The sequence below is a fragment of the Semicossyphus pulcher genome, unplaced genomic scaffold, assembly GCF_022749685.1.
Source record: "Semicossyphus pulcher isolate SPU_LCO1_2020_fin unplaced genomic scaffold, fSemPul1.0.p SCAF_18, whole genome shotgun sequence".
NCBI classification, from domain to species: Eukaryota; Metazoa; Chordata; class Actinopteri; order Labriformes; family Labridae; genus Semicossyphus; species Semicossyphus pulcher.
Window position 1 is genome coordinate 15373488 of NW_027211691.1, and position 19838 is coordinate 15393325.

Consider the following 19838-nt stretch of genomic DNA (forward strand, 5'->3'; position numbering starts at 1 on the left):
GCTGTGGAATAGCACGGAACTAAACTCCAGCAGGTTTCTTTTGCAAAGTTTTTTACATTAAAATGCTAAAAGCACTCAAAACACATTCAGCTGCATTTAGAAAATTATTATTGTTGCTGTTTCCTGTAAACAGACATCTTTAAGTCTCTTTCAATGGAAACGTGGAGGTCTGATGTGATGATATCCAATAGATAAGCCTGCCCGGCGTATGTCAGGGTCATTTTACAATTCCTCGCCTACTTTGGCACAACAGCTTGAGTGGACGATAATGACATTAAGTTTGGTTATTGATGAGGGGAGAGAATTACCATTTATTAAAGGAATGTAGTGCAGCAGAAAAAAAGAGTAGTGTGGACTGTGGAAACTCAATCTGCTGGCACTGGCAGTGCTTATTCTTTTCTAAATTATTAATGCAATTAGCCTGTTGTTGTTTCGCTCACAGACTCACCCACAGATGGACACATCGCAGATCCCAAGGAATAAAACAACCGCACATACAAATAAGAATTAAACGTGAATTAATAGCGCTTGTAGTAATAATATAGGATGCATTTGACCTCACTATGTATTTATGATTGAGTGCTACTGACATACCTAAATGGCTTGTGAGAATAGTATCACAAATATTACAGGATTTTGGAAGTAGCTTACCAGATGGCTACCATAATATTCTGCCCTGCATTACTGGAGCTGCAGTGTAACCCACAAACTGTCAGCACACATGCAAACTAACGAGAGAGGTGTAAAGTGCAGAAACCTGTGGTCCGTGAACACTGCTCGTTCATCCCAGTGGAGGGGAAGCGACATGAAGTGATCTCCTGATGGATGCCTCCTGCCTCAGGCTTGTCATTCGACCCACCTGAGTCCGACCACAACCTTAAGGCGATATGAGGCGTCTGGCCCTTTAAAAGCGGAGCCCCGGCATTGCCCCTCCGCAGCACTGAAGGAGCTCCATATGGCTTCCTCTTGTTGTCTGGACTGGCAGCAGTGCGAGCCGCTGAGCATCAGACTGGAGGGGGGAGATCGTCCAAATCGAGCCCAATAAAAAGCCATCCCGAGGCGGCAGGTGGCCAGATGACACTGCAGCGGAGCTTGGCGGGCCAGTATCTTTCACCGGGACCGGGAGCTTCCTCTTCAGCGAGGCCGAGGGAGGAGAGAGGAGGCACGGGCGTGCTGCTGCATCTGTCCTCGCCCAGGTTTGCCGTTGTTGTACCAGCTGAGTAAACTGTGGCATTCAGACTTGTTTGCATTGCCCTCACTTTCCCGTAGTGCCCCTGCAGAACCACACATATTATCCAGTTAATAGGCGCACTCGAGGATTATGAAAGTCCCGCTCCTGGAGCTCGTGCGGGGGTGAATGAGCGGAGATCACGACGCTTTAAAATGGTTGGAGATGACAAAGCCAGGCAGGCGGGGAGGCAGGGAGTCTGCAGGAGAAGCGTGTTGCATCCTCTTCTGTCACTTCTTTCTGGGATGATTTGTTCCTGAAGCTTAATGACAGCCCAGATCTTCTCTGTGTTACATGTGCACAAGTTGACGTGCTGATAAAACAGACGAACCCTGTGTGTTTGTTCGCCATTGTGCATCCCTCAGCACATCCATTATACGCGGGGGGTCCCGTGGGCGTCGCGAAACGCGCGTGTGTGCATTGACGGTACCTGCATAATAATACTGACAGACAAGGGGGGTGTCTATAACGGGAAACGTCATTGAATCGACCCCACCGGCTTCAGCATACATCAGCATACAGTAGCCTCTAGTACTAATTGGTCGCCTTCGCTTTTGAACTGTAAACCACGTCTCCCGTCTATGTCTCTGTCTCCCCCTCCCTCGCTCTCTCTCTCCCTCTCTCTCTTTCTCTATCTCTGTCTCACTGTCTCTCACTCACAATCACTCAGCCTCGCCTCTCTCCCATCAATCCAACGGTGCAGGACCTGCTTGCTCGTCCGCCGGCTACCGCAAGGCAGATGATGAAATGTCCGGGACCACTTCCCAGGCGGATCCCGTAGACGCCACGGCGCGGACGGTGCTGCTCAACCGGCAACAGATCACCAAGTTCTGCGACAACCATGTCAGGTAGGTGTTACTCTCTCTCCCACTCTGGGATCGCTGCACGTTGATGCATGTTTTGTGGCTTGTGCGCAGATTATTTCTTTGGGTGTTCACTGAAAGTCAGGTGGTAACCTACTCCAGGAACAGGAAGAGATAATTTAATGGGAGCCAAGAAGTTTAAGTTGCTTATTTTGCATTTATTTTCTTTTGTACTTTTTAAACTCTTTCCAGGAAGGTCGGAGTTCAGGGTTGGCTTGTTGGGATTTGCAAAAGAGCACTCCTGCTTTGTGGATATTTGCTCAAAGGGGCTTTACACACGTTAGGTTGAAGGACGTTACAGCCTGTATGCTTTTCTACCCGGCATGCTGCATGCGACAAGTAGACTTTGAACCGCTCAGATTCTTTTTCTTCCTCTTGAACATTTCCCCTGTTTTGCCTTGAGTCTCATGTACTTAAAAGTAATACATGTATTAGTTTCACAATTACAGCACTTCTACACACAAAACTCTGTCGATGAAGCCGTTTAATAACTCACCTATTAAGTGATTACTTGCAATGAGGAGTGCGGACATATGTCACTGCTTGAATGAAGAATTGGAGAGAAAAGCGCTAGGCTTCACAACTTAACATGTTGCTTAATCAATACGTCCTCATGAATATTTCAGGCTGCCAATGGAAGTAAAGTAACTACACGTACATTTGTTTACATAAATTACAGAAAGCGCCTCGGCTGTGTCAATCCGGGCAAAGGTGTATTCTGTGTTTGTATTGGAGGAACTCGTTGTAGAAAGGATTTCGCTGTGAATGAAAGTCGTGTGATGTGATTTACCTCGGTTAAAGGCTGGATGTGTTATGTCTTTGTAATGACTGTTTGTGGCCTGAGGAGCTGAGGAGAGCTACAAATCTTCAACCACACTTCACAAGAGTATTATTACTCTGTATGTTACGCTAATGTGTCCTGACGGCCTCCTGTGGTTCAACAGTGAACGTCTGAGTGAATTTCCTGTTTGTATGTATGTATGTACTTATCTGTCACAGGCAGGGTAACTGTTGTCTCTTTTATCAACATTATCCCGGCTGTCGGCGCCATATTTTATGGCACTTTTTGTGGCTGTAAATAGTAAGTGGGAGTCAGGGAAACAGTGTCGCTTAAAGTTCAGTTTGTTTACTTTTTATTATTCCTGTTTGCAAACTGCGCCTGGCTCCACTGGGGTCATGTTCTCACGAGGTGAAAGCTTGTCATTCGTCAGGTGATATTCAGTGGAAGGGCCATTATTATCATCAGAAGATTCAATTTCACTTTTAAAAGAGCCTATTTCAGCTCTACAAATACGATTAAGGTGAGGCGAGCGCCTTCTGTCTCACCTGATTGGACGGCGTGTGTTTGTTTTTGGCCCCTGCCGCATGCTGATTGGAGCGTCAGGAGCACTTTGGCTCTGCGGACGTGCCCTCTGATGTCCCCGTGTTCCTGTAACTCTTTAGTTTATGTTTTAAAGGTTCAATAGCCTTATTGATTTTTCTGAGATTAAAGCCGTGTAGCTTTTATCTGCACTCTCGACTCACCTCCTCCCCCCTCGATGGATCTCCCACCTTCATATTTCATTGGAAGCAGTTTGTACATCGTGGGCATTAGTGCTGCTTTCTCGTGCACAAAGTAGCCTGCTTTATTATTCTCTGAAAAACAAAACATGAGGATATCTTTTACTAATATCTGCTTTTTCAACACATCTACCTGAGTGCATTCTTCCACTCAGCTGCCTTCAGCTTACTGCTTTCTTTTGGCCTGTAATGTATGAAGAACACTGACCCTTTTTCACAAAGGCACAAAGCAGCTGGAGAGAAAGCCCCTGCAGCTAACAGCTGTTACCGCCACAAGCAAGTTGGACATCCATAGTATGAAACCAGACAGATGTTTCAACCGTTTTTTGTCTGGTTTAGTGAGAAAGCGCGCGTGTTACTTTGTCGTGTGTGTGGAGTCTGGTATCACTTGTCTTTGATTTGATTAGGGGAGCCTTATCTGCTGGATCATAGGTGTAGTATCAGTTACCCCGAGGAATCAAGAGGATCAGGGTCAAGACGTTAAGTGTGTAAGCGCGCGCATGTGTGTGTGTGTGTGATGCATACTAACAGCTGTTGCTACTCTGTTAAGTTTGCAAACTCTTTGTAGTTTTGTGTCTCTGAGAGTGGTGCAGTTTCAACTCAGCTGAGGTCGAGTGATGTGTTTCACTTACCTGATGCACTCGCGCACACAAACATGTACTATCCATTAAACAAAGGCCATCGCAAAAGCACTCCCTTTTCACTCAGGAAGAAAAACAAGGCAGGGCTTGACCTGAAGGTTGCCTTTTTTATTTTTAGCCTCTATAAAAGCTCTTACGGTAGCTCCTGCTCCAAACAAGGGTAATCAATACAGTTGTCTGATCAGTACAGTTGATTGACAGACAGGTCGGCGTCGCCAAGGATTTGTGCACCTGATTTCTGGGGTGCTGCGTCTAAATTTAGATGCTGGATTTATATCTATTTATTGGTGTGATGTGTCCGTTTGCCCTCCTGGAGCATAAATAAGTTTCTAATAGATTTTTAAGTGCTGCAATAACAAATCTGTAGCCTTCCAGGTAATGCTCCTGCAGCGTGTCAGGTTAAAAAATCATTAACACACAATTTATGCATGAATTCCTACTTTAGCTAATGCACCTCCTGGCTCAGCTCGCATCTGTTAATGTAAACAAAGAGTAAACTTTCTCTCTCCTTGTCTCTCCTTTTTTCTGCAGTACCACCAAGTATGGGGTCCTCACCTTTCTGCCCCGGTTCCTGTACGAGCAGATCAGGCGGGCGGCGAACGCCTTCTTCCTGTTCATCGCACTCATGCAGGTAAACCCCCACGCACAGAGAGCAGAAACGTCTTGGCTCGGTGTGCTGGTTGTTTGATTCTGTGGCCCACGCAGGCTTCGGATGATAAATCCTGCTAAATCAGTATTAGAGATTCCCACAGGCTCGAAACCGGAGATGTTGATGTTTTATTGAGAGTCGTTTTCTTGATGGCAAAATTTACGATTGTTTTATTTTCTCAGAGATTCAAGGAACACCATTAAAGAGAAACACAAATCATGATTATGATATAATGGGTCCCATTCCCCAAAAGTTTTGCATGTTGTTTTATCAGACTGTTTCTGAACTTAAAGGGCCAGTTCTCCAATTTTCAACCTCAGTCCTATCATGCTATTACGGGGAGCTAATGCCATTATGGTAGGAAAAAAATGCAGCTTTACTCTGTGCCTTTGGAGGACGCTATCCGCTTCTCCAATGAGCCCTGGAAAACAGACTACGTAAAATGGCTCAAGGAGGCCAGGGAGCTCACTAAACTACACTTCCTCAATCTCGGACGCCCGCCTCCGATGTCATGGCTCGATCAAAATCTTCAGGTTTAAAATGTAGACTGCAGACCTGACGATCCACCGGTATATTCTTGTCGTATTTCGGATTCTGTACCGTCATTACCTGCAGCTAAAAACGGTAGTATTACACTCCAGCGTCTCTCGCTGGGCTGTTCCTTTCAGAGGGAGGGGCGCAATGCACGCTGGGTGTTGTAGGAATGTAGAATGCGCAAAACAACGAGCTGCTTGTACAACTTTCTCCACAGCTATGGCGCCAGTGTCAAATATTATTGCTTGTATTGATGACATAGAACACCAGCTTTGACTGGCAGAGGCTTTTTCCAGGGGCGAATTGCTCCTTTAAAATATGATAATTGGAGATAACATGTAGTCGCTTCCTGATTGGTTGATATCCTTTTCCCCGTGGATGACTGGGAAAAAGGACTGGGGTTTATTTTGCTTATCTCTGCGCCTCTTAAAAAGTTTCCCTTCCTTCCATCAGGCTCACGTCTCGTGCCTTAATGCAGTAAAAAAAAACTCATGTTTATCTCTGCCAGCGCTGTGATGGTCCATTATGGATGCTTTAAGCTTTTCAACACTCGCTTTTAGCAACGATTTCTGAGTGCTGCCACTCTTGACTCTCCTCAGCAAATCCCTGATGTATCCCCGACCGGCCGCTACACCACACTGGTCCCGCTCATCTTCATCCTCACCGTGGCCGGGATCAAAGAGATCATAGAGGACTATGTGAGTAAAACACAGCAGCAGCTACATGGACAGAAATGACTCCTATTAAAACACTTAAAGTGTAGAAGCTAATGCATGATGTGTGTGTGTCTTTACAGAAAAGACACAAAGCGGACAACACGGTGAACAAGAAGAAGACAACAGGTATCGTCTGCGTGTGTGCGCTTGCTAATAATCAACTGTCTGTGCGCTTTTCCATGAGTGTGCTCGTGTCCGTTTGCGTGGGTTTTGTTTTCCTTTCATGGCTGAGTGAATAGCTGTTGTCTGTCACTCACTATAGTGCCGACCCCAGACAAAAGTTTAGAGGCTATGAATACTGTATGAGCGCTGTCTATAGGCTGACTGATGGCTGTGTTGTCCTTGTCTCTCAGTGCTGCGGAACGGAGCCTGGCAGACGGTCATCTGGAAACAGGTATCACAGACTTCATCTCACTCATCACTCCCGCGCTTTCTCTCTCTCTCTTTTACAATTCAGTTATGAACTCTTTAATGGCATGAATGAGGTAATATAATACTGTGTGATGCATCTCAGAATCACAGGCTGAAAGGATACGTTTCTTCTGAAGGAAATAAGCAAATAAAACCAAATCAATATGAGATGATGCATTAAGCAGGGACTTATTAGTCAGACAGGATCATTACATATGACTTATTTTGCAAACAGACATGCTGTTCCTCTAGTTTTGTAAAGTTCAGGATTAAAACATCTTGACTTTGCTTTATTTCATTATAAAATGGTTACATTTGTCTCAGAGGACTTCTTGTGGTTAGTCTGTCGTCTGTGTTTGATCAGGATCTGCCACATATATGTATCTTTTCCACGTATGCAGACCTTTTGTTAGTTAAAGGTATAATAAGAAGGATTTTTCCTTGCATTTTGTCAACAACACATTCAAACTGGGCCCCCTCCTCCTGGGCTCTGCGTCACCAGAAGCTCACTCTCACTCTCTCGTGCGAGACGCCCAGCCCGCCGAACTAACACCGACAGCATCATGTTTACCGCTGCGCTAGCATGCTAATCGCTGGTTCCCTTTGCGCTAGCATGCTAACCGCCGGATAGATTTGCGCTAGCATGCTAACCGCCGGTTAGCTCGTCCTACCCGGTTTGAGTCACCTACCTGTCCAACAGACAGAAGGCCAGCTCTGCATCGCTCTTTCGCCATGTTTGCCGGTCTGACTGGGGCCCAGTTGCTAATTTGAACCACTCCCACACTCACCTATACGCTGTGATTGGCTCAGGGAACCACAACAGCACCCCTCCTGAAAACGTCCCGTGCAAAGCAAAACAACAGAATAGATGCAGAGGGAAGGGTCTCACAAGGGTCTGCACACACACTCACCAACACACATGTATAGAGGCCCATAAGAGATGATTTGTATTATATTATATTTTATTCTTCTAGGAAAATCCTACTTATTTTACCTTTAAGTAAAAAGGTGTTTTTCAGGTGGTCTGCATCCTAAACAGAGATTCTTATAAAGCTTTTTCGTCCTGTGCGATCTTTGCCAAAGTACCCTGAGCAAAATGAACCCTCGCACAATGCATGTTCACGGCGTGCTTTTACACGACAAATGTATAACAATTTTCTTGTCATCCGGTGAATGTACTCATTAACTCAAGAGTCCAGCTGTGAACAGTCTCGGCCCAGCAGGTCACATCAAATCAAACTAAGGTTCTTTTTACAATAGAGTGCGGCAGGAATTCAGCCCCCCCACTGTTCAGGGTCAGAACAGGTGAAGGAATTTGCGCAGAGCTGCTCTGCTAACTCAGTAATCATGTTATAGAGAAGTGATGACAAGCGCCTGAAATCGTGTAGAGGGGAACTCTTTGTTGCAAACTTTGATTTTGTAGTTACATATTTTAGCTAAAACCTGTTTGTACCATTCTGATGACTCAGTAGTGCTTTGGTAGAAAGCCAGATTGCCTCTTAGGAGGGTCCCAAAAGAGGCATCAGTCCCCAGATCACTGCTCATGATCTGTGTTTACGTCAAGATTATCTCCCCTCCAGAGACCTGGGAAAACACGGCTCCAGATTTCAGGAGTACGGAAGAACAAGACTCAGTAGATAAAAGGCCACCTGATGTAGCACACTGGCTGTCTGAGCTTGTCTGCCCACATGCTTTGCTACAGCTCGCCTTTTTCACGTTGTTGTATTGTTTTTTCTCGTCATTGCGTTATCAAGAGAAGGATTTTAGCACCATTCTTTCCTTTTATGCCATGAAGAGTCAAAGTAATTATTCCCTTAAAAAAAAGTTGTATTAGTTTAATGTTTTAATGGCTGTGGCTTGTGCAGCCTCTACTTTCTTATTGTTCTTTTTTTCCTCTTCTTCCGTGCTTGTTATCTTTCCGTCTTATCTGGTGTATCTCTGCAGTCTAATAAGAACAGTTACAGCTTTGCACCGCTGTGCTCCCAGTCACTTTACCTCTCTCTGTCGGCTGCCTCTCGGTTGGTCACCAATTAACCTGCCTCTTGTTTCCTCTCTCTTGTCTGCCTCCCCTCACTCCTCCCATTACCCCTTACCCCTCGACCTTAACACCCCCCTTATCTCTCCCTCACGCTGCACTGCTGCTTCCTGGCCACAAGGTGGCAGTAGGAGACATAGTGAAGGTGACCAATGGCCAGCACCTTCCAGCTGACATGGTTATTGTGTCCTCCAGGTCAGACTCCATGTGTATGAGTGTGCATGTGTGTGCATGTGTGTGCATACATAAACATTTTTGTGTGTTTGTCTGTTAATATTTATATGTTCTAATCAGTTGTTTTATAACCTTTAGGGCTACGAGTTATGACTAGTTTAGATATTAATACATCCATTGACGAGTCAGTTAATCAATACATTAAGTGTTCACAACTTTTATTGATTGATTGGTGATTCATTTTAAGCTCTTCAATGCTGTGATGCTTCTTCTCCACAGCGAGCCACAGGCCATGTGTTACACAGAGACCTCCAACCTGGACGGAGAAACCAACCTGAAGATCAGACAGGTACGACACAGGAACACACATCTCTCACATTTCTCAGTTCATGGACAAGTCACATGGTCAATAAGGAACTATATGGCCACATAAATATTATACAACCTACAATCTCGGATCCCATCAGCTATAGTCTGACAACGAGATGGGGACAACGGTGAACATGCTGGGCGTGTCGCCAGCAGTTAGCATGCTGCATCGTTTACAGGAAAAGAAACAGTTTTTCTTGTAATTTACTTTAATTAACGGCTCTTATCTTTGCCAAAAAATCAACATCATGATGCAGATTAGTAAAAAGTAAAAAAGAAGCTTTGTCAGGTCTCAAAAGGAGAAGAAAACTACGTTAAAAATGCTCGTTTGTTTAACGGTCGGATCGATGTGATGCATTCGAGCAAGTTGGGAAATCTGAACGCTGAGCGGCTTTCGTGACACCGCGTCAAGGGAATTTACCTGACAGATTGTTAGCTGTTAGCATACAGATGTCTGTTTAAAGAGATTAATAAGAGGCTAATTCGCGGATGTCATTACGACGCATTACGTTCCGCTCCCACACGGACTGTTTTTGCTGCATACGCCGCAGCCTGCTGATACGTGATTGGTCAGTATTACTTGGATATTATTCCAAACGGAAACCAGAACACTTGCCATCCCTAAAATCCACGTCCCTTCCTACAGATTATATATTTCTATGTACAACCTACAATAGAATAAGGTTTAGAATATGGTGCTAACACATGTGAAAGGATGTCGTTATGTTCAAGTATAGAGTTTGGCTTGTTTGAGAAGTACGTGTTCCTGTTTGGATGCAAATGAAAACATAAATAAAAGATGTTGAAAATGTTGGCATCAGCTTTCAGGACTCGTCTCAAATGAAACTTTACTTCCTCACAACCCTCACATTTACATCCACATGGGTCACACACACAATCGTATCCGGTTTCTTGTAGTTCTCATCCTCTTTCCTTCACCTGTTTTTATCTTTTCTGTTATAAACTGTCTCATAATCCGGTTTGGTTAAAGGGCTCCCTCACCAAACCTTCCTTTACTTGACTTGTCACAATTATTTTCGTTCTAGGGTCTCCCGCTCACAGCTGGAGCTCAGACCCTGGAGGATCTGATGGCGCTGTCTGGCCGTCTGGAGTGCGAAGGCCCCAACAGACACCTGTATGATTTTACTGGCACGCTGCGGCTGGAGAACCAGAAGTGAGACACACACACATATGCATCGTTCTCTTGATTTTTATTGATTAGCAGTGTTGACATTTGTTGTCTTCTTTTTTTACTTTATAAGTCAGCAAGTGGTGTAACTTAAAAGAAAATACCTGTTGTATACACAGTATTTTCTGAATTCTGAATGGCAAAAGCTGCTTTTATTAATCATGTGTTGTTGCTCATTACCTCTCTTGTTTTCTTCAGTCCAGCTCCTCTGGGTCCAGACCAGGTGTTGCTGCGCGGCGCCCAGCTCCGAAACACGCAGTGGGTTGCAGGAATTGTTGTCTACACTGGCCATGACTCCAAACTTATGCAGGTAACACCTTGTTTTAGTACTGTAAGCTGTTTATAATCCCTTAAAAATCCTGGTTTCAAAGGAGTTAAATTAGAATTTCTTTTTATTATTGGAGTGTTCCTTCCTCGTGAGCCTCATAGGAGAAGTTTAGAGGTTTAATTAACTGTTTGACGCATTCATAACCGGGAGTACATCCAAGCCGAGAGGTACTTTTAATCATCCGTCCCGGGGTTTGAACTGCAACCAAAAATACTAAAAACATTTTAATGATTTTTATGTTTGTAATTGTGCATGACAAATTAGATTAGTGAAGCAAACGTGTTTAAAGGCTGCTGCAGAGAAACCGTTGGAAATGAATCAGTGAAACTGCCTTCTCATCCAGCTCCAGCGTGATGTGAGTGCCTTTGTGTTTCTCACTTGTTCCACCTCTTAGAACTCCACAAAGGCCCCCCTGAAGCGCTCTAACGTGGAGCGGGTGACCAACATGCAGATCCTGGTCTTGTTTGGCATCCTGCTGGTCATGGCCCTGGTCAGCTCTGTGGGTGCCGCCATCTGGAACAGAGAACACACTGAAGACGCCTGCTGGTACCTGTCCCGGGCTGGTGAGAACACAAACAAACACAACCTGTGAACTAAACACTTCTTACAGTAAAGAGCAATTTAGATTAATTCACAATTTAACTCTCAGTGAATATGTAAATGTTGTGTTTTTGTGCAGGCGACATCTCCACTAACTTTGCATACAACCTGCTGACGTTCATCATCCTGTACAACAACCTGATCCCCATCAGCCTGCTGGTCACTCTGGAGGTGGTCAAGTTCACACAGGCGCTCTTCATCAACTGGGTATGTATGTTTTTGTAATGGCATAATGGCATTAGCTCCCCATGATAGCATGATAGGACTGAGGTTGAAAATCAGTGAACTGGCCCTTTAAGAAGTGAGCTATATTAATGTTTGATTTACGTGTGTTTTGTCTTTTAACCAGGACATGGAGATGTACTACTCAGAGACAGACACGCCGGCCATGGCGAGAACATCCAATCTTAATGAGGAACTAGGCCAGGTCAGTTCCTCCACCTCCTCCTCATGAGTGTTTATACCCCAAATTATCATTACATACTCAATCAATACTAGGGATAGACCGATTATCAGCGCCGTTATTCGGCATTTTCACGCATATCGGCATCAGCCTTTTTTTTAATTATTTTTTTTTATCCGACGGCCGATAAGAGATCACTTTAAAACTGGGTTATTTTGGCTCTGATGCATATGCTTAAAGGCATTTAAACAAAGTTAAGTGTTGGAGTTTGTATTATTCAAAATTTTGACGCCAATATTTTCACTTTTACTGCAAATGAATATCGGCTTCAAATATCGGTTATCGGCCTCCTTGACTACTAATAATCGGTATCGGTATCGGCCCTGAAAAAACCATATCGGTCTATCTCTAGTCAATACACACGTTTACAAAGCGCTCTGTGTTTTTGCTTTCATTACGTATTTCTGTATTTTCCAGGTGAAGTATCTCTTTTCCGACAAGACAGGAACTCTGACCTGTAACGTCATGCACTTTAAGAAGTGTACCATTGCGGGAATTACCTATGGGTCAGTCATCACTTTTTTCCTTTCTTCATTCTCGCCTCTTAGCTCTACTTGTACTGACTAAAAGATCCTCCCAATGACACTAAAGCACTGTTTCCTTTAATCTCAAACTGTTAAACTAATTACTTAGTGTCTAATTATAGTAAAGAATAATCTGTTATTAATTGTACTGCATGATTAATCAAATGAACTAAACTACTCATCAACTGATTCCTTTTGCGTTACAACCTCATTCATCACTGAAGCCACTTCCCTGATCTTGACTGTGATCGTTCAATGGAGGACTTCAGGTGAGCCATCTCCTCGTCCGTCTCTTCCCTTTCTAATTATGTTTTAGCCTCTGCATGTTGAAGAAATTAGCTCACCTATTTTAGTGTGTGATGCTATTTTAATGCAAAAAATATTCATGTCTGCAAAATAACAAAGTGTGCACGGTGGTGCAGTGGTTAGCGCTACGTGGCCTTTCTGTGTGGAGTGTGCATGTTCTCCCCGTGCATGCGTGGGGTCCCTCCTGGTACTCCGGCTTACTCCCACAGTCCAAAGACATGCTCGTTAGGTTCATTGATGACTTCTCATAGGTGTGCATGTGAGCGTGTCTGTCTGTATGTGTCAGCCTGCCGATTTCGCGACCCTGAACAGAATAAGCAGCAAGATAATGGATCAATGGAAAATAACAAAAATAATAAATATCTCTTTTCCGTGTCTCACAGCAATCTGCCGTCCAATAGCAATAACTCGACTGAGTTTGACGACCCAACACTCATCCAAAACATAGAGAACCATGTAAGTGTCTTTAAAGCTTTTCTCACAACAAACCTTCTCTGGGATACTTTTAAAAACTCCGTCCCCTCTGTGTGTGTGTGTTTAGCCTACATCCCCTCAGATCTGTGAGTTCCTGACAATGATGGCAGTGTGCCACACGGTGGTCCCAGAGAGAGAGGAAAACCAGATCATCTATCAGGCCTCATCGCCCGATGAAGGAGCGCTGGTCAAAGGCGCCAAAGGCCTCGGCTTTGTCTTCACTGCAAGAACCCCTGATTCAGTCATAATCGAGGCTGTAAGTGTGTTTCTGTGTGTGTTACTGCAGCAGGAGCGACTGTTCGCACTATTAGGAGCTGACGCTGTGTTTTGTATTTCAGAGGGGAAAAGAGATGAGCTATGAGCTACTGAATGTGCTGGAGTTTTCCAGGTAACGCTCCCATAAAAGTTCATCTTCTCACTCAGTAAATAACTCTGTAATATAAGACCGCTGTGTCTTAAAGCTAAACCCACTGCTTCCTTTACAGTAACCGCAAACGCATGTCTGTGGTTGTCAGAACCCCCAGCGGGAAGCTGCGCCTGTACTGCAAAGGAGCGGTATGTTTATCTCATTAGGAGTGTAATTCAGCACATCAAACTTCCTGAAGATTTTTCATGTTTGCTGAATTTCTTTCTTTTTTTTCTTCTCCAGGATAATGTCATTTTTGAACGTCTGACTGAGGCATCGCAGTACAAAGAATTAACTGTTGCTCATCTGGAACAATTTGCTACTGAAGGTAAGTAGACAAACCGAGTGCAGACGGAGAAGTCTTAGAGCTTAAGGCCATGTCTACACGAGTTTTTCCCGCCTTCATTTCCAAAAGAAAAACCCCGTCCAAACAAGCACGGTTATAAAAAACATCCCTGTCCAAACGAAAACACAAAAACACAACAGAAACACTGTTATGTGAATGCCACACCAACAGGCGGCGATATAACCCAGTCATGCAAAGAAGAAAAAGAAAATCGCTGCCATTCAAAAGTCTGATAAAATCTCATGCCTGAAGAAGTGCATCCCGACGCCTCTGTTCCTCAATGTAGTGGACGTCTCCGTGGAAACAGAGTTTCTAAAAGTCTTCAGCCTGGCCGGAGTTTTAGCAGAGCAGAAAGCAGATTGCACTGTGGCTTGTTTATGACTCACATTTGATCTGAATTTAGATCTAAGTGTGAAGACATGAGTCTCCAGGCTCCTCCATGCTGTCTAGTTCTTATCATTCCAGTGGAAAAATATCGTATTATTCACTCACTGGTTTATCGTCTTACCCTCCTCCCATCCTTCCAGGCCTGAGGACTCTGTGTTTTGCCTATGTGGACCTGGAGGAAGGCGCCTACCAGGAGTGGCTGGAGGAATACAATCGTGTCAGCACTGTGATCAAAGACCGCGCTCAGAAACTGGAAGAGTGCTATGAACTACTGGAAAAGGTAAACGCAACATCTCTTCCTCTATAGTAATATATTGTGGTGAAAACAAAGCTCCTACGAGTCTTAAATGTATCGTATTTTTAGACTTTGAATCAAGGCAGAACGCTAAAAGAGAATACATTTATTCCACACATACACAATTACACACTTCCTGTTTGCCAGCAGGTGGCAGACTGGCTCTATTGAGCCCCACACTTGAATAAACACAGGGCTCCTTCAGTTCATTACTCGCACAGTCAGATTTCCCTTCAAGGTGCACGTCTTATTTTGAAGAGCATGACCAAGAGAGATGCTGAAAGGAAGACATAGTGAAAGTCTTTTGCTGGTTGGTCAGAGAATGTCGCTGAGTGGGGAAAAAGTTAATTAGTGGAGAGGATATTCAGGAGGGACTTGAGCTGATGGGTGGGAAAACCCAGGATTTCGCGCAGTGAGTGGAGGTGAGAAAAGTAAGTGAAGAGGAAAAAAAAGAGGAAGCGGGAGGAGGAGGAGGAGGGGGGGCTCAGACTGGGAGACCACAGGGGTAATTACCTGCACCAGCCTGCCAAAAGCCCCATAAAACCGGAGTCAACAACACAGTAGTGTTAACTTGTGTGTCCGTGCGAGTGTGTGTGCGTGTGCGTTCGAGTGTGTCTAATGAGGGTACACATGCATTTAAATGCTGAACAAATTAAAGCGAGGGGGGGAAAGGTAATGGGTTACCTCTTGGCACGAACGCACAGAGCTGGTACAGAGGCAGCAACTGAGCTACACCCGCTGGCATCGCTCTCAGAGCTAAATTAGATATGGATGATGTTCCCTGGAGATAAAGGGGCCCTCACATACAGGCTGCTCATGTTTTCAGCCTTGATATGACTTATTATTAACCTGTTGTTTCCCACCGACAGAACTTACTACTGCTGGGGGCCACGGCCATAGAGGACCGTCTCCAGGCTGGCGTGCCGGAGACCATCGCCACGCTGATGAGGGCTGACATCAAGATCTGGGTCCTCACTGGAGACAAGCAGGAGACTGCCATCAACATAGGTAAAAACATTTAAGATACACACTAAATAGTTCAAGTCACAGGACGGACAGCTCTGCCAAAAGCAGATGGAAAGTAAGAGCAGCTGACGAGCCAGCGATGGTGTGGAAAGCCCCCTGAAGCCGCATGTTCAGCATCGAGGAAACTCTATGTATTGTGCAGTTTATTCAATTACAGCCTGAAGAAGAGCAGGCATTATGTTGACTGTGAAATGCCAGACATGGCTCCAATCTCTAAGTAAGTATGCGGGGTACACAGGAGAGAAGGCACTTAAAGTTGCACAGTAATGACACTAGTGGGTTTGGTTTCTCTTGGCAGTCTTGGAGGAGGTTTGTGGCAGATGTCCACAAAAACAAGACTTGAAAAACAAGCAGACATTTGTCGATATTAGTTTAAAGGAACAATATGTCATATATTTACTGGAATTTATCATGAAACGGCCATGATGTGTAAAGTTCTCCTCCTGAAATTTCCATTCCGGTGCGGAACGTCTGTGTGCGTCTTGGCCTGCGCGATCCCGCCCGCTGCCCATTTCGTCACCCCGGTTTGCCATATACTAAACAAATTGGCGCGTAGGACTCGTTGCCTGCTTTTGTCAAAGTGCACAACTTGCGCTCGAGTAGGTTCGGTGTCCTCAACCTGGCAACCCGCGCAAGCTTCGTGTTGTACTAGAAGCGTAGCTCTGTTTGGGAGTGCGGGTGGTGGAGCGAGTGAGTGAGAGAGACAGGAAGTGAGTGTGCGTGCATGAGTTAAACGGGGATCGGAGCAGATCAGCGCAGAGTGTTATCGGTAACTGAAACTAACTGAAAATAACAGAACGACTGTACAGTGAGGCTGTGTGTGTGATAAAGCCACATACTCCTGAAGCCACACTCCCGCGTCTTGCCTCCCGCTCGCTCCTGTGTGTGTAAAGTTAGGGGAGTTAGCCTCGAAGCTAGCTGCAGCCCTGTGCTTTCCATTCAACGTTCGAATCTGGGGAGGAGAGGGCGGAGGGAGACAACACTCTCCAATATTTTCAATTTGGACGCCAGCTGTCAACGTTACATATTGTTCCTTTAATCATCAAATTGTCTTATATTTTTCACACACCTTCATGTGATTGTTCTCCACATATGTCTCATTATTCAGATAAACAACTGTAGGTTATAATCGCCATGTTTAATGCATGATGAAGATGGAATAAGCACAACAGACTACAATAGAGGTCTGATGAAGGAGAGTGGAGTCACATAGCTGTGTGTGAGAATGCAGCAGGATTTAGCAAATCCACTCGTACATGAAGCCAGTTTCCCACCTGTGTTTTGGGTCTGAGTAAATCTAATCCCTCTCCCATCCCCCCCGCTCTCCTCCTTCCTCTACCTGCCTCCGTCTCTCAGGTTACTCCTGTCGCCTGGTGACACACGGCATGTCCCTCATCATCGTCAACGAGGACTCTCTGGACGTGAGTAGCCCCTCCTCACTTTGTACAGTACGGGGACTTTTTTTGTGTTTGTTTGTGTGTAAAGGAGGAAGTAGGTTTGTGTGAAGGGGTTCTTAAGCAGGTTATCGTGGGAACTAGGGTGTGGTCCGCAGCCAGATTGGTGGGTGGGGCTCTTTGTGTGCTCACAGGTGCAGGTAATTAAAGTCTCTGGTGTCCCTTTGGAGAAAGGGATGAAAAGAGACAACTATCACAGCTTCCCCTCTCTTTCACACTCACTTACAGTACCTGCCTATGAAAGCACAGTATTCTTACACTGTTTATGTAACACATGTCTAACTAAACACCAGACAGGCTATTAATGTGTTCAGATCAGAGCGACATCTCTAGAGAGTTCTTTACATTCAGGCTTAATGTGCGACTGCTTCACATAAGCGGCCTGATTGCTGTCATGTGTCCGTCTCTCTTTCACACATTCACACACACTCACCGCCTCCTGCTTGTTTTGTTTGCACTCAAACATGTATACACACACATTCACAGTGTGTCCACTTTTACAGAGGATGTTTATGTGTGAGACCGGGGAGATTACGCCTCGTAAATGTTAAGCGTAGGAACTGTGTTTGTGTTTTTGTGTGTGTGTATGTTTACGGGTTTGGGCGCAAGTAAAGTCTATGTTTACATTTATAATTTTCCTGCTTCATGTAAAGCAAAGGATGCTTTAAGCGTAATGCATGATCAACACAGTGTTAGAGACATCCAGTTGGCATACTGTGTGAAAGGATTTAAATGTTGCTCATGATTTAAAACGTACTTCTCGCCTATAATTAGTTTGCTTTGCACGTATTATGCCAACTTCACATGCATTAAAGTTGTGTCTGGAAGCTTCCAGACTTTGGGAACCGCTGGTCAAAAGCCAGACAGCGTGCAAGGCCACTTAGATGCTGTGTAAATTGAGTTGGACAGGGTGAACATTGAACGTCAGGGTAATAAAGATGCTCTACTGAGAATCTCCTACGCAATTAGTTCGAGAGGGTGAAAGCCGATACAGTAAGCACTGTAAGTGGATCCTTTTTAATTTGGTTTGGAAGATTTTGTTAGCATCACTTCGTTTACTGTAAACTATTTAGACTCTGACTGCTGTCTGGTCGATATAGTCTGGGTCAGATGGTGAAACATTCAGCAGATGATATAAAAAAAAAGTTGTTTCTGTTTTGTCTTCTGGTGCTGTCAAAAATTCATTCTAAAAAAATACATATGTTCAAACTATTCGAATATCTATTCTTGCGCAATATATCTACAAGAGGGCACACCGATACGAGAGGCAAACTTAAGCCCCTTTCCCACTGGTCAGAAAACCCGCTTACACCCGGCTTTTTTGCTTAGTGGGAAAAGTTACCGGGACCCGGGTCAAATGACTCAGGTAATTATCGCCTCAGCTCCGATCAGCACAAAACCTGTGTCGACACACTAACCTCCGCCCCCTTCCGGCGCGATGCTATGCTCCGTCTGTAACTTCTGCGACTCCTCGTCATCTCAGCTACAAATTTCGCCCGTCTCCGTCCGAGCAGCGCTCGAACATCATTCCCAATTTGTCAGCCCTGAGTTTGATAAACAGACTGAATGAGTAATAGATGCAATAAAGACCTAACCACCGTAACATCTTCACCATACCAACCCTGTCTCCAGCATGTTTGTGACGTCAGACGGTGACGCAGCAGAAAAGGGACCGAAAGCAGTATACTCCACTGGCAATGGGAAAAGAGACGATCCGCATTTATTAGCGAGTCTTCCCGGGTCTAAAAAACCTGCATCAACGCGCTAATTTCATTGGGAAAGGGGTTTTACTTGCATATAAAATCTAAACATATTTAAACATAAACATGGCCTGTTAACGATCAACAGAGGCTTCCTACTCCTTGCAAAATACTCAAAATAATTGGGTTATGATTGAACAGACATTCAGCGCTCCAAGCGAGCTGTGCTGTGACAGCTATATTTATTATATTATTATATATTAATATAATTATATTATATATATTATATAACATTATTAAACATGAACGTCAACATACCTATATCTGTCTGTTAAGCCGGAGGTGAGAATCTCTCTCTCTCCTGCCGGGGTGGGATTTAAATTCTCCGCCATCATTACCACACGCCGCACGGTTGTTGTATTAGCTCGTTTCAGCTAGACTAAAGTTAAAGGGGGGGTATTATGCTAATTAGAAGCTTCATGTTTCACTCTGTGATACCTGTGGAGTAGCTTAGCATAATCTACAGTTAACAAAAATCCTAATTTTTCAGTCAGCTCTGTCCCTTTTAAGAAACCCCGCCCCTATAAGCCCACTTTCTTCTGATAGCTAGCTCTCAGAGGCCTTCAGAGGCTTGCACTTTGTGATGTCACAAAGTGCAGTGTGTTGAAAAAACTGTGTGAAACCTGGCGTTCACAGCTGCCTGCAGACTGAGCTGAGCAGCCTGGGGATTACTCCAACATACTTTTACCTACAGATTTGAAACTTCACCCAGGTTGAGAATGGACATCCAACATTGTAACATTATATATATATATGTCTTAAAATGTGAAACAGCATAATACCCCCTCTTTAATTAAGAACGTATAAAGTGACGTTGCGTGCATTCAAAGATGCTCCATAACCAAGAGAGTGCTCGCGAGACAGCCACGGTACTGCTGTTTAAATTCACATTGAATATTAATTTTAATAACCATATATACGGTTTTTATTACAGTTGGGTTATATATTCAAATTAAGAACATTCGTTGACAGCCCTGTGTCTTACCCTTCTGTTATTGCCTGTGTTTCGCCACAGAGAAGTTCTGCCTGTCTACCTCGGGGGTTGGACGTAGCAAGGAGCAATAACACATACGTTTTGTTATCATAAGGCTTGAATATAA

At 44.4% G+C, this 19838-nt stretch overlaps 1 protein-coding gene across 4 annotated transcripts in view; it reads left to right on the forward strand.

The window, feature by feature from the left end:
- The window catches only part of atp8a2 (ATPase phospholipid transporting 8A2), a 51473-nt gene that overhangs the window by 5897 nt on the left and 25738 nt on the right, over positions 1 to 19838 (forward strand). For 2 of the 4 annotated variants that reach the window (XM_069667139.1, XM_069667140.1), the window contains exons 2-23: positions 1932 to 2076; positions 4824 to 4923; positions 6075 to 6173; positions 6272 to 6317; positions 6545 to 6585; positions 8759 to 8832; positions 9091 to 9160; positions 10227 to 10354; positions 10568 to 10679; positions 11092 to 11260; positions 11377 to 11504; positions 11647 to 11724; positions 12178 to 12266; positions 12509 to 12553; positions 12974 to 13046; positions 13132 to 13320; positions 13403 to 13452; positions 13550 to 13619; positions 13714 to 13798; positions 14344 to 14483; positions 15368 to 15506; positions 16881 to 16945. In XM_069667139.1, coding sequence (XP_069523240.1) covers positions 1932 to 2076; positions 4824 to 4923; positions 6075 to 6173; positions 6272 to 6317; positions 6545 to 6585; positions 8759 to 8832; positions 9091 to 9160; positions 10227 to 10354; positions 10568 to 10679; positions 11092 to 11260; positions 11377 to 11504; positions 11647 to 11724; positions 12178 to 12266; positions 12509 to 12553; positions 12974 to 13046; positions 13132 to 13320; positions 13403 to 13452; positions 13550 to 13619; positions 13714 to 13798; positions 14344 to 14483; positions 15368 to 15506; positions 16881 to 16945 — 2135 coding nt within the window. Of the gene's footprint in view, positions 1 to 1154; positions 1197 to 1898; positions 2077 to 4823; positions 4924 to 6074; positions 6174 to 6271; positions 6318 to 6544; positions 6586 to 8758; positions 8833 to 9090; positions 9161 to 10226; positions 10355 to 10567; positions 10680 to 11091; positions 11261 to 11376; positions 11505 to 11646; positions 11725 to 12177; positions 12267 to 12508; positions 12554 to 12973; positions 13047 to 13131; positions 13321 to 13402; positions 13453 to 13549; positions 13620 to 13713; positions 13799 to 14343; positions 14484 to 15367; positions 15507 to 16880; positions 16946 to 19838 lie in introns of those variants that run through there. The other 2 variants (XM_069667141.1, XM_069667138.1) reach the window with 2 other exon arrangements.